Raw genomic sequence first — 14,578 nt, 5'->3', positions numbered from 1 at the left:
TTATAAATTAGAATAGAACATCTAATTAGGCTTGAGTCGGTACGGTCGATCACACGGGACCCGACCGTTGCCGTCGGGTCCCGGTTTCGTTTTTTGAGAACCGGTGCTCCGAAAAAAATAATGAAATATATAAGAAATTGCAGTTTTGGACACCACTAAAATCAATCCACCCTAAAACTTAAGTATTTAATTGTTACCAATCGTATTCTAGCTCATCCAGAATCGATCCGAACTGCTGATATAAATATGGGTTGCAAAGCAGTTCGCCCCATGGGGTTGTTGTTGCCAGCTGCTAGCTAGTTAGTACTGGCCGGGTCTCTCGGCAGAATTAATAAATCAGGTTGAAAGAAACATTAATGTTTGAATAATAAAACGACTTTCTAAAAAGTACTTCTTTACAACATACCGATCGAATAATTTTTAAAAGACAAAATATATATTTTTTCTTTGATTTTGAACACCGCATTCTTCTTTTAAAAGCTGAAAATGACTTGGTAATCACAAGAAGTTTCGATACGGATAGCTGTTGCAATGCAAGTTCAGACTAGTCTCGGAAAAATGCGCAGTGCTCCTTGTTATAGCTATAATGCGTGCCAGAACGAACCCAAACAAAGACGTGATCGTAACGAGAAAAAAAATCATTAAAAACTACGAGAGCACAATTGGAAAGACAACTACTCAAAATTATCGTAAGCAGATACATAACTTGGAGGAAGAATACAATAGTTTTCCAAGAAAAGCCACATAAATAGTGATATTTAATGAGTTACTATAGGTACAATCATTATCGGAATGGCCTGCTGCAATATATCTAAACGTGTTTAAATTGAACACGAGGCAAATACCGCCCTCTACGGTAAAAAGCAGTATAACAAAGGATTCGAGTATTTGCAGCAGGCCATTCCGATAATGATTGTACCTATAGTAACTCATTAAATATCACTGTTTATGTGGCTTTTCTTGGAAAACTATTGTATTCTTTGTCCAAGTTATGTATCTGATTATGGTAATTTCGAGCAGTATATCATTCCAATTGTGCTCTCGTAGTTTTTAATGATTTTTTTCTCGTTACGATCACGTCTTTGTTTGGGTTCGTTCTGGCACGCATTACAGATAACGAGGAGCACTGCGCATTTTTCCGAGACTAGTCTGAACTTGCCTTGCAACAGCGATCGTATCGAAACTTCTTGTGATTACCAAGTAATTTTCAGCTTTTAAAAAAAAGCATGCGATGTTTAAAATAAGAGATAAATATTTATTTTTGTCTTTAAAATATTATATGATCGGTATATTGTACAGAAGAATTTTTTAGAAAGCCGTTTTATTATTCTAACATTCATATTTTTTGACAAGATTTATTCAACCTGCATAAATCAAAATGGCGGCTCGATTGTAGTCTTTATATTTTTGCTCGAGTTTTTTTACTTTTAGAGGCACGATAATGGCACTAAACATCGCCAATCATGGATGAATATATAATGTCAAATGGAAGAATATACCAATCTGTGCCGAGGTATGCATGTGTTGATTTATTTGACTGATAAAAATGTCACTTTTAAGGGACATACTGATGATATGCGCTTTTTATAGAGGCAAGTGACAAATCCTGCGAGCTGATTTCGGGACACCGGGTCCCGACCGGTGCAAGGCCGTCGGGACCCGGTTTATGAAAATCCCGACATGACTCAGGCCTACATCTAATGATCATCTCTTTTTTTAATAGTTAATTTGATCCAAAAAAACTAAAAGTTTGATTCTTTTGCAGAAGAATCACCTTGTATATCTCTACCATTTTATGTTTCAATCCTGTAGTGTTGCAAGTGTTCTTTACAAGCTTGCATACATGTATATGAAATTTTCCATACATTATAGAACTGAAAAAGTTGAATGTGGTTATAATGGGAAGACATTAAGAGTAACTGTTGCTATACATGTACATACATGGCCAATTTTAGACTCTTTTGGGTGTCAATTTAAAGTACATCAATACTGTATTACTACATTCTTGGAGCCTAGTTCCTGATATTCTACCTATTTAATTACAGTGTTTATGTATAAAATGTATGTGTCATCACCATAGCACTATTCATTTAAATAGGTTGGTTATTTTGATGGATAATAAGACCAATAGTGAAAAGTGAATATCTAGTTGATGAAACAGTTCATGCAGAACACAAGCATGTGAGCAGGTACAAAAACAGACATTTTTCGATGACATACAAAATTTGTCCAACTTGTTATACCTGTGTACCAAAATGTGGAATAATATTTTTAATAATCAGCTGCGTTAAATGAAATAGTATTTGGATATAAAAAACTCTTGTTTGGGTCTTTTGATGAACAGTTTCTTCTCAGTTTTTACTATGTTTATTCTTCGGAGAATTCATGGTTAGCATTGTTTAGTATTTTTTAAAAACCTTTTTATGCATCGATCCATTCATCGAGATTGAATTCTGGAGGCATACATCTGTATAATGCATGCTTGCATTATATTAATTGTAGCATAGATTATTATTTCCATATTTTGATTCTTCTTACTTTTAAACTTGGTAAGATATTTTAGAGCCTATGTTGTTATATATGCATAGCCATTCAGTTTTTTATAGCTCAATCAGTTGCATAATTATGATATGTTTTTCATGTAGTTCTTTGCAAGACACATTCTCTGCCATTTTAAACTAAATTAATTCATACAATATTGCTACAATTTTACAATCCTGGTTCCTAATATAACTGATAATATACAGTATGTGTATATGCTACCCACCAAATTTTAGTGTGATTTGTCATTGCTATATAACTCTAGAATCGTTTGAGGCCATAACTTTATTTGAGGTATAATTAGCAGCTCTTTGATAGCTCTGGGGATAATACAACTAAAATGTTAAGCTTCCAGAAAACTGTGGGTCTCATTATCGAGAAAATGTAGGGAAGGACATTTCCTATGGACACATGTATGAAGGTAAAAATGTGAAAATCTTGTGATGAGATTTGAAATAAGTCTGACTTCTTGTACATTTATTCTTCCCAAATGTTATCTATCAGTTGATAGAACGCCACCTGTTGCCACATGCCCTGCGGATATCGTGCGGGAGGTTGGATTAGGTCAAACGAGTACTCAAGTCTTCTTTACTGCACCTACTGCAATAGACAACAGTGGACAAGTCCCGACAGTTACTTCTCAAAGTCATTCAACAACAGATTTCTTTAACATTGGTAGCACCCAAGTTACCTGGACCTTTGCTGATGCCAATGGAAATCAAGATTCTTGCAGCTTCAATGTCATTATTGTACAAGGTCAGTATTACTGAAATAATGCTTATTTGAGTTAATGACATAAACCTGCATGGATTTTCCTCAGAAAAAAAAAAATCCTTTTGTAACTGCAAAATATCTGTATTATCGGTTTACACTGACGTTTCTGCAGCTTTGTAGATGGCAAGGACAACATTAAGGTAATTGCAGCTTTGTTTGTCATACAGGTCAGTATTACATGGGAAATAAAGTTTGATTCAAGAATTGAATATAAAGACATCAACCTAAAACATAAATGACATCCTTTATAAATATAGAATAGAACATCTAAAAATAAAGTTTGATTCAAGAATTGAACATAAAGACATCAATCTAAAACATAAATAATATCCTTTATAAATTAGAATAGAACATCTAATGATCATCTCTTTTTTTAATAGTTAATTTGATCCAAAAAAACTAAAAGTTTGATTCTTTTGCAGAAGAATCACCTTGTATATCTCTACCATTTTATGTTTCAATCCTGTAGTGTTGCAAGTGTTCTTTACAAGCTTGCATACATGTATATGAAATTTTCCATACATTATAGAACTGAAAAAGTTGAATGTGGTTATAATGGGAAGACATTAAGAGTAACTGTTGCTATACATGTACATACATGGCCAATTTTAGACTCTTTTGGGTGTCAATTTAAAGTACATCAATACTGTATTACTACATTCTTGGAGCCTAGTTCCTGATATTCTACCTATTTAATTACAGTGTTTATGTATAAAATGTATGTGTCATCACCATAGCACTATTCATTTAAATAGGTTGGTTATTTTGATGGATAATAAGACCAATAGTGAAAAGTGAATATCTAGTTGATGAAACAGTTCATGCAGAACACAAGCATGTGAGCAGGTACAAAAACAGACATTTTTCGATGACATACAAAATTTGTCCAACTTGTTATACCTGTGTACCAAAATGTGGAATAATATTTTTAATAATCAGCTGCGTTAAATGAAATAGTATTTGGATATAAAAAACTCTTGTTTGGGTCTTTTGATGAACAGTTTCTTCTCAGTTTTTACTATGTTTATTCTTCGGAGAATTCATGGTTAGCATTGTTTAGTATTTTTTTAAAACCTTTTTATGCATCGATCCATTCATCGAGATTGAATTCTGGAGGCATACATCTGTATAATGCATGCTTGCATTATATTAATTGTAGCATAGATTATTATTTCCATATTTTGATTCTTCTTACTTTTAAACTTGGTAAGATATTTTAGAGCCTATGTTGTTATATATGCATAGCCATTCAGTTTTTTATAGCTCAATCAGTTGCATAATTATGATATGTTTTTCATGTAGTTCTTTGCAAGACACATTCTCTGCCATTTTAAACTAAATTAATTCATACAATATTGCTACAATTTTACAATCCTGGTTCCTAATATAACTGATAATATACAGTATGTGTATATGCTACCCACCAAATTTTAGTGTGATTTGTCATTGCTATATAACTCTAGAATCGTTTGAGGCCATAACTTTATTTGAGGTATAATTAGCAGCTCTTTGATAGCTCTGGGGATAATACAACTAAAATGTTAAGCTTCCAGAAAACTGTGGGTCTCATTATCGAGAAAATGTAGGGAAGGACATTTCCTATGGACACATGTATGAAGGTAAAAATGTGAAAATCTTGTGATGAGATTTGAAATAAGTCTGACTTCTTGTACATTTATTCTTCCCAAATGTTATCTATCAGTTGATAGAACGCCACCTGTTGCCACATGCCCTGCGGATATCGTGCGGGAGGTTGGATTAGGTCAAACGAGTACTCAAGTCTTCTTTACTGCACCTACTGCAATAGACAACAGTGGACAAGTCCCGACAGTTACTTCTCAAAGTCATTCAACAACAGATTTCTTTAACATTGGTAGCACCCAAGTTACCTGGACCTTTGCTGATGCCAATGGAAATCAAGATTCTTGCAGCTTCAATGTCATTATTGTACAAGGTCAGTATTACTGAAATAATGCTTATTTGAGTTAATGACATAAACCTGCATGAATTTTCCTCAGAAAAAAAAAAAAACTCCTTTTGTAACTGCAAAATATCTGTATTATCGTTTTACACTGACATTTCTGCAGCTTTGTCGATGGCAAGGACAACATTAAGGTAATTGCAGCTTTGTTTGTCATACAGGTCAGTATTACTTGGGAAATAAAGTTTGATTTAAGAATCAAATGAAAAGACATCAACCTAAAAAATAAATGATATCCTTTATTAAATATAAAATAAACATCTAATGATCATCTATTTTTTTTAATAGTAAATTTGATCCAAAAAAACTAAAAGTTTGATTCTTTTGCAGAAGAATCCCCTTGTACAGTGCGTCCTAGATAAAACTAAACCAAGAATTATCAATGTTTTATCATAACTTACTCACAATTATAATTGATAAATGACACATATTTGGAAAGGTTAGATCCTCCTCTTTCATTTGATGCAACTCATAATAATGCATATTTCACGTATGAGTGATTAAAATCAATTTGAAGAGAGGAAGCCGAAAAGTCGTTTGGCGGGCGGTATCTGAATTTCAAGGAGAAAATCAAATTTCTAGAAAGTTGAGTTTCTGCCCTTTCATATGACACCTCATTCAGGAAAAATGAGCTAGGAATAACAAAGTTCTGTTTGTTTAAAGTAATGCTTGCATTTCCATGATTTGATTAAACGAATTTGTTTCACTGGGTGCCTGCCGTATCAACAAACGAACTTCACAAAAGACTTAACTCCGTTTCGTTGACAATCAGCCGTAGACGAAAGACTTCATGCATGGCTAATTGTCAATGAAACAGAGTAAAGTCTTTTGTCAATTCTGCTTTTTGCTACGGCAGGCACCCAGTGAAAATGAATTTGTTTGCTAAAATTATGAAAATGTAAGGGCTACTTTAAACAAACAGAACTTTGTGATTCCTTGCTCATTTTTCCTGATTGAGGTGTCATATGAAAGGGCAGGAACTCAACTTTCTAGAAATTTGATTTTCTCTTTGAAATTCAGATACCGCCTGCCAAACGACTTTTCGGTTTCCTCTTTTCAAATTGCTTTTAATTACTCATGCATGAAATAGGCATCATAATGAGTTGCATCAAATAAAAGAGGAGGATCTAAGCTTTCCAAATATGTGTCATTTATTAATTATAAATGTGATTAAGTTATGATAAAACATCAATAAATCTCGGTTTTGCTTTTTATGGGACGCACTGTATATCTCTACCATTTTATGTTCAATCCTGTAGTGTTGCAAGTGTTCTTTACAAGTTTGCATACATGTACGGTATATGAACTGTGTCATAGATAATAGAACTGAAAAATTTGAATGTGGTTATAACTTGAGAAGTCTTTAAGAGGAACTGTTGCTATAAATACCTGGCCAATTTTAGACTCTTTTGGGTGTCAATTTAAAGTACATCCATACTGTATTACTACAATTTTACAATTCTGGTTCCTAATATAATTGATAATATATGTGTATATGCTACCCACCGAATTTGAGTGTTATTTGTCATTGCTATATAACTCTAGAATCGTTTGAGGCCATAACTTTATTTGAGGTATAATTAGCAGCTCTTTGATAGCTCTGGGGATAATACAACTAAAATGTTATGAAGCTTCCAGAAAACTGTGGGTCTCATTATCGAGAAAATGTAGGGAAGGACATTTCCTATGGACACATGTATGAAGGTAAAAATGTGAAAATCTTGTGAAGAGATTTGAAATTAGTCTGACTCCTCGTACATTTATTCTTCCCAAATGTTATCTATCAGTTGATAGAACGCCACCTGTTGCCACATGCCCTGCGGATATCCAGCGGGAGGTTGGATTAAGTCAAACGAGTACTCAAGTCTTCTTTACTGCACCTACTGCAATAGACAACAGTGGACAAGTCCCGACAATTATTTCTCAAAGTCATTCAACAACAGATTTCTTTAACATTGGTAGCACCCAAGTTACCTGGACCTTTGCTGATGCCAATGGAAATCAAGATTCTTGCAGCTTCAATGTCATTATTGTACAAGGTCAGTATTACTGAAATAATGCTTATTTGAGTTAATGACATAAACCTGCATCAATTTTCCTCAGAAAAAAAAAAAAAATCCTTTTGTAACTGCAAAATATCTGTATTATCGTTTTACACTGACGTTTCTGCAGCTTTGTAGATGGCAAGGACAACATTAAGGTAATTGCAGCTTTGTTTGTCATACAGGTCAGTATTACTTGGGAAATAAAGTTTGATTTAAGAATCAAATGAAAAGACATCAACCTAAAAAATAAATGATATCCTTTATTAAATATAAAATAAACATCTAATGATCATCTCTTTTTTTTAATAGTAAATTTGATCCAAAAAAACTAAAAGTTTGATTCTTTTGCAGAAGAATCCCCTTGTACAGTGCGTCCCAGATAAAACTAAACCAAGAATTATCAATGTTTTATCATAACTTACTCACAATTATAATTGATAAATGACACATATTTGGAAAGGTTAGATCCTCCTCTTTCATTTGATGCAACTCATAATAATGCATATTTCACGTATGAGTGATTAAAATCAATTTGAAGAGAGGAAGCCGAAAAGTCGTTTGGCGGGCGGTATCTGAATTTTAAGGAGAAAATCAAATTTCTAGAAAGTTGAGTTTCTGCCCTTTCATATGACACCTTATTCAGGAAAAATGAGCTAGGAATAACAAAGTTCTGTTTGTTTAAAATAATGCTTGCATTTCCATGATTTGATTAAACGAATTCATTTTCACTGGGTGCCTGCCGTATCAACAAACGAACTTCACAAAAGACTTAACTCCATTTCGTTGACAATCAGCCGTAGACGAAAGACTTCATGCATGGCTAATTGTCAACGAAACAGAGTAAAGTCTTTTGTCAATTCTGCTTTTTGCTACGGCAGGCACCCAGTGAAAATGAATTTGTTTGCTAAAATTATGAAAATGTAAGGGCTACTTTAAACAAACAGAACTTTGTGATTCCTTGCTCATTTTTCCTGATTGAGGTGTCATATGAAAGGGCAGGAACTCAACTTTCTAGAAATTTGATTTTCTCTTTGAAATTCAGATACCGCCTGCCAAACGACTTTTCGGTTTCCTTTTTTCAAATTGCTTTTAATTACTTATACGTGAAATATGCATCATAATGAGTTGCATCAAATGAAAGAGGAGGATCTAAGCTTTCCAAATATGTGTCATTTATTAATTATAAATGTGATTAAGTTATGATAAAACATCAATAAATCTCGGTTTCGCTTTTTCTGGGACGCACTGTATATCTCTACCATTTTATGTTCAATCCTGTAGTGTTGCAAGTGTTCTTTACAAGTTTGCATACATGTACGGTATATGAACTGTGTCATAGATAATAGAACTGAAAAATTTGAATGTGGTTATAACTTGAGAAGTCTTTAAGAGGAACTGTTGCTATAAATACCTGGCCAATTTTAGACTCTTTTGGGTGTCAATTTAAAGTACATCCATACTGCATTACTACAATTTTACAATTCTGGTTCCTAATATAATTGATAATATATGTGTATATGCTACCCACCGAATTTGAGTGTTATTTGTCATTGCTATATAACTCTAGAATCGTTTGAGGCCATAACTTTATTTGAGGTATAATTAGCAGCTCTTTGATAGCTCTGGGGATAATACAACTAAAATGTTATGAAGCTTCCAGAAAACTGTGGGTCTCATTATCGAGAAAATGTAGGGAAGGACATTTCCTATGGACACATGTATGAAGGTAAAAATGTGAAAATCTTGTGAAGAGATTTGAAATTAGTCTGACTCCTCGTACATTTATTCTTCCCAAATGTTATCTATCAGTTGATAGAACGCCACCTGTTGCCACATGCCCTGCGGATATCCAGCGGGAGGTTGGATTAAGTCAAACGAGTACTCAAGTCTTCTTTACTGCACCTACTGCAATAGACAACAGTGGACAAGTCCCGACAATTATTTCTCAAAGTCATTCAACAACAGATTTCTTTAACATTGGTAGCACCCAAGTTACCTGGACCTTTGCTGATGCCAATGGAAATCAAGATTCTTGCAGCTTCAATGTCATTATTGTACAAGGTCAGTATTACTGAAATAATGCTTATTTGAGTTAATGACATAAACCTGCATGAATTTTCCTCAGAAAAAAAAAAAAAATCCTTTTGTAACTGCAAAATATCTGTATTATCGTTTTACACTGACGTTTCTGCAGCTTTGTAGATGGCAAGGACAACATTAAGGTAATTGCAGCTTTGTTTGTCATACAGGTCAGTATTACTTGGGAAATAAAGTTTGATTTAAGAATCAAATGAAAAGACATCAACCTAAAAAATAAATGATATCCTTTATTAAATATAAAATAAACATCTAATGATCATCTCTTTTTTTTAATAGAAAATTTGATCCAAAAAAACTAAAAGTTTGATTCTTTTGCAGAAGAATCCCCTTGTACAGTGCGTCCCAGATAAAACTAAACCAAGAATTATCAATGTTTTATCATAACTTACTCACAATATTAATTGATAAATGACACATATTTGGAAAGGTTAGATCCTCCTCTTTCATTTGATGCAACTCATAATAATGCATATTTCACGTATGAGTGATTAAAATCAATTTGAAGAGAGGAAGCCGAAAAGTCGTTTGGCGGGCGGTATCTGAATTTCAAGGAGAAAATCAAATTTCTAGAAAGTTGAGTTTCTGCCCTTTCATATGACACCTCATTCAGGAAAAATGAGCTAGGAATAACAAAGTTCTGTTTGTTTAAAGTAATGCTTGCATTTCCATGATTTGATTAAACGAATTGTTTCACTGGTGCCTGCCGTATCAACAAACGAACTTCACAAAAGACTTAACTCCGTTTCGTTGACAATCAGCCGTAGACGAAAGACTTCATGCATGGCTAATTGTCAATGAAACAGAGTAAAGTCTTTTGTCAATTCTGCTTTTTGCTACGGCAGGCACCCAGTGAAAATGAATTTGTTTGCTAAAATTATGAAAATGTAAGGGCTACTTTAAACAAACAGAACTTTGTGATTCCTTGCTCATTTTCCTGATTGAGGTGTCATATGAAAGGGCAGGAACTCAACTTTCTAGAAATTTGATTTTCTCTTTGAAATTCAGATACCGCCTGCCAAACGACTTTTCGGTTTCCTCTTTTCAAATTGCTTTTAATTACTCATGCATGAAATAGGCATCATAATGAGTTGCATCAAATAAAAGAGGAGGATCTAAGCTTTCCAAATATGTGTCATTTATTAATTATAAATGTGATTAAGTTATGATAAAACATCAATAAATCTCGGTTTTGCTTTTTCTGGGACGCACTGTATATCTCTACCATTTTATGTTCAATCCTGTAGTGTTGCAAGTGTTCTTTACAAGTTTGCATACATGTACGGTATATGAACTGTGTCATAGATAATAGAACTGAAAAATTTGAATGTGGTTATAACTTGAGAAGTCTTTAAGAGGAACTGTTGCTATAAATACCTGGCCAATTTTAGACTCTTTTGGGTGTCAATTTAAAGTACATCCATACTGTATTACTACAATTTTACAATTCTGGTTCCTAATATAATTGATAATATATGTGTATATGCTACCCACCGAATTTGAGTGTTATTTGTCATTGCTATATAACTCTAGAATCGTTTGAGGCCATAACTTTATTGAGGTATAATTAGCAGCTCTTTGATAGCTCTGGGGATAATACAACTAAAATGTTATGAAGCTTCCAGAAAACTGTGGGTCTCATTATCGAGAAAATGTAGGGAAGGACATTTCCTATGGACACATGTATGAAGGTAAAAATGTGAAAATCTTGTGAAGAGATTTGAAATTAGTCTGACTCCTCGTACATTTATTCTTCCCAAATGTTATCTATCAGTTGATAGAACGCCACCTGTTGCCACATGCCCTTCGGATATCCAGCGGGAGGTTGGATTAAGTCAAACGAGTACTCAAGTCTTCTTTACTGCACCTACTGCAATAGACAACAGTGGACAAGTCCCGACAATTATTTCTCAAAGTCATTCAACAACAGATTTCTTTAACATTGGTAGCACCCAAGTTACCTGGACCTTTGCTGATGCCAATGGAAATCAAGATTCTTGCAGCTTCAATGTCATTATTGTACAAGGTCAGTATTACTGAAATAATGCTTATTTGAGTTAATGACATAAACCTGCATCAATTTTCCTCAGAAAAAAAAAAAAAATCCTTTTGTAACTGCAAAATATCTGTATTATCGTTTTACACTGACGTTTCTGCAGCTTTGTAGATGGCAAGGACAACATTAAGGTAATTGCAGCTTTGTTTGTCATACAGGTCAGTATTACTTGGGAAATAAAGTTTGATTTAAGAATCAAATGAAAAGACATCAACCTAAAAATAAATGATATCCTTTATTAAATATAAAATAAACATCTAATGATCATCTCTTTTTTTTAATAGAAAATTGATCCAAAAAAACTAAAAGTTTGATTCTTTTGCAGAAGAATCCCCTTGTACAGTGCGTCCCAGATAAAACTAAACCAAGAATTATCAATGTTTTATCATAACTTACTCACAATATTAATTGATAAATGACACATATTTGGAAAGGTTAGATCCTCCTCTTTCATTTGATGCAACTCATAATAATGCATATTTCACGTATGAGTGATTAAAATCAATTTGAAGAGAGGAAGCCGAAAAGTCGTTTGGCGGGCGGTATCTGAATTTTAAGGAGAAAATCAAATTTCTAGAAAGTTGAGTTTCTGCCCTTTCATATGACACCTCATTCAGGAAAAATGAGCTAGGAATAACAAAGTTCTGTTTGTTTAAAATAATGTTTGCATTTCCATGATTTGATTAAACGAATTCATTTTCACTGGGTGCCTGCCGTATCAACAAACGAACTTCACAAAAGACTTAACTCCGTTTCGTTGACAATCAGCCGTAGACGAAAGACTTCATGCATGGCTAATTGTCAACGAAACAGAGTAAAGTCTTTTGTCAATTCTGCTTTTTGCTACGGCAGGCACCCAGTGAAAATGAATTTGTTTGCTAAAATTATGAAAATGAAAGGGCTACTTTAAACAAACAGAACTTTGTGATTCCTTGCTCATTTTTCCTGATTGAGGTGTCATATGAAAGGGCAGGAATTCAACTTTCTAGAAATTTGATTTCTCTTTGAAATTCAGATACCGCCTGCCAAACGACTTTTCGGTTTCCTCTTTTCAAATTGCTTTTAATCACTCATGCGTGAAATATGCATCAAAATAAGTTGCATCAAATGAAAGAGGAGAATCTAAGCTTTCCAAATATGTGTCATTTATTAATTATAAATGTGATTAAGTTATGATAAAACATCAATAAATCTCGGTTTCGCCTTTTCTGGGACGCACTGTATATCTCTACCATTTTATGTTCAATCCTGTAGTGTTGCAAGTGTTCTTTACAAGTTTGCATACATGTACGGTATATGAACTGTGTCATAGATAATAGAACTGAAAAATTTGAATGTGGTTATAACTTGAGAAGTCTTTAAGAGGAACTGTTGCTATACATACCTGGCCAATTTTAGACTCTTTTGGGTGTCAATTTAAAGTACATCCATACTGTATTACTACAATTTTACAATTCTGGTTCCTAATATAATTATTAATATATGTGTATACGCTACCCACCGAATTTGAGTGTTATTTGTCATTGCTATATAACTCTAGAATCGTTTGAGGCCATAACTTTATTTGAGGTATAATTAGTAGCTCTTTGATAGCTCTGGGGATAATACAACTAAAATGTTATGAAGCTTCCAGAAAACTGTGGGTCTCATTATCGAGAAAATGTAGGGAAGGACATTTCCTATTGACACATGTATGAAGGTAAAAATGTGAAAATCTTGTGAAGAGATTTGAAATTAGTCTGACTCCTCGTACATTTATTCTTCCCAAATGTTATCTATCAGTTGATAGAACGCCACCTGTTGCCACATGCCCTGCGGATATCCAGCGGGAGGTTGGATTAAGTCAAACGAGTACTCAAGTCTTCTTTACTGCACCTACTGCAATAGACAACAGTGGACAAGTCCCGAGAATTATTTCTCAAAGTCATTCAACAACAGATTTCTTTAACATTGGTAGCACCCAAGTTACCTGGACCTTTGCTGATGCCAATGGAAATCAAGATTCTTGCAGCTTCAATGTCATTATTGTACAAGGTCAGTATTACTGAAATAATGCTTATTTGAGTTAATGACATAAACCTGCATGAATTTTCCTCAGAAAAAAAAAAAAAAATCCTTTTGTAACTGCAAAATATCTGTATTATTTTTACACTGACGTTTCTGCAGCTTTGTAGATGGCAAGGACAACATTAAGGTAATTGCAGCTTTGTTTGTCATACAGGTCAGTATTACTTGGGAAATAAAGCTTGATTTAAGAATCAAATGAAAAGACATCAACCTAAAAAATAAATGATATCCTTTATTAATATAAAAATAAACATCTAATGATCATCTCTTTTTTAATAGTAAATTTGATCCAAAAAACTAAAAGTTTGATTCTTTTGCAGAAGAATCCCTTTACAGTGCATCCCAGAGAAACTAAACCAAGAATTATCAATGTTTTATCATAACTTACTCACAATTATAATTGATAAATGACACATATTTGGAAAGGTTAGATCCTCCTCTTCATTTGATGCAACTCATAATAATGCATATTTCACGTATGAGTGATTAAAATCAATTTGAAGAGAGGAAGCCGAAAAGTCGTTTGGCGGGCGGTATCTGAATTTTAAGGAGAAAATCAAATTCTAGAAAGTTGAGTTTCTGCCTTTTCATATGACACCTCATTCAGGAAAATGAGCTAGGAATAACAAAGTTCTGTTTGTTTAAAGTAATGCTTGCATTTCCATGATTTGATTAAACGAAATTGTGTTTCACTGGCTGCCTGCCGTATCAACAAACGAACTTCACAAAAGACTTAACTCCGTTTCGTTGACAATCAGCCGTAGACGAAAGACTTCATGCATGGCTAATTGTCAATGAAAGAGAGTAAAGTCTTTTGTCAATTCTGCTTTTTGCTACGGCAGGCACCCAGTGAAAATGAATTTGTTTGCTAAAATTATGAAAATGTAAAGGCTACTTTAAACAAACAGAACTTTGTGATTCCTTGCTCATTTTTCCTGATTGAGGTGTCATATGAAAGGGCAGGAACTCAACTTTCTAGAAATTTGATTTTCTCTTTGAAATTCAGATACCGCCTGC

General features: G+C 33.7%; 1 protein-coding gene across 2 annotated transcripts in view; it reads left to right on the top strand.

Moving 5' to 3' along the window:
* LOC105442891 (hyalin-like) overlaps nucleotides 1-13,607 on the top strand; it is a 113,863-nt gene extending 100,256 nt beyond the window's left edge. Inside the window, exons 11-16 of one of the 2 annotated variants that reach the window (XM_030976056.1) lie at nucleotides 3,046-3,297; nucleotides 5,018-5,269; nucleotides 7,084-7,335; nucleotides 9,151-9,402; nucleotides 11,213-11,464; nucleotides 13,277-13,607. In XM_030976056.1, coding sequence (XP_030831916.1) covers nucleotides 3,046-3,297; nucleotides 5,018-5,269; nucleotides 7,084-7,335; nucleotides 9,151-9,402; nucleotides 11,213-11,464; nucleotides 13,277-13,542 — 1,526 coding nt within the window. In that variant the 3' untranslated portion in view covers nucleotides 13,543-13,607. The remainder of the gene's footprint in view (nucleotides 1-3,045; nucleotides 3,298-5,017; nucleotides 5,270-7,083; nucleotides 7,336-9,150; nucleotides 9,403-11,212; nucleotides 11,465-13,276) is intronic. The other variant, XM_030976060.1, reaches the window with a different exon arrangement.
* The last annotated feature ends 971 nt before the right edge of the window (nucleotides 13,608-14,578 follow it).

This window comes from Strongylocentrotus purpuratus, unplaced genomic scaffold (assembly GCF_000002235.5).
Source record: "Strongylocentrotus purpuratus isolate Spur 01 unplaced genomic scaffold, Spur_5.0 spur5_scaffold_8, whole genome shotgun sequence".
NCBI classification, from domain to species: Eukaryota; Metazoa; Echinodermata; class Echinoidea; order Camarodonta; family Strongylocentrotidae; genus Strongylocentrotus; species Strongylocentrotus purpuratus.
The sequence above is the reverse complement of the archived record's forward strand: the minus strand, read 5'-3'. Positions and strand labels throughout refer to the sequence as shown.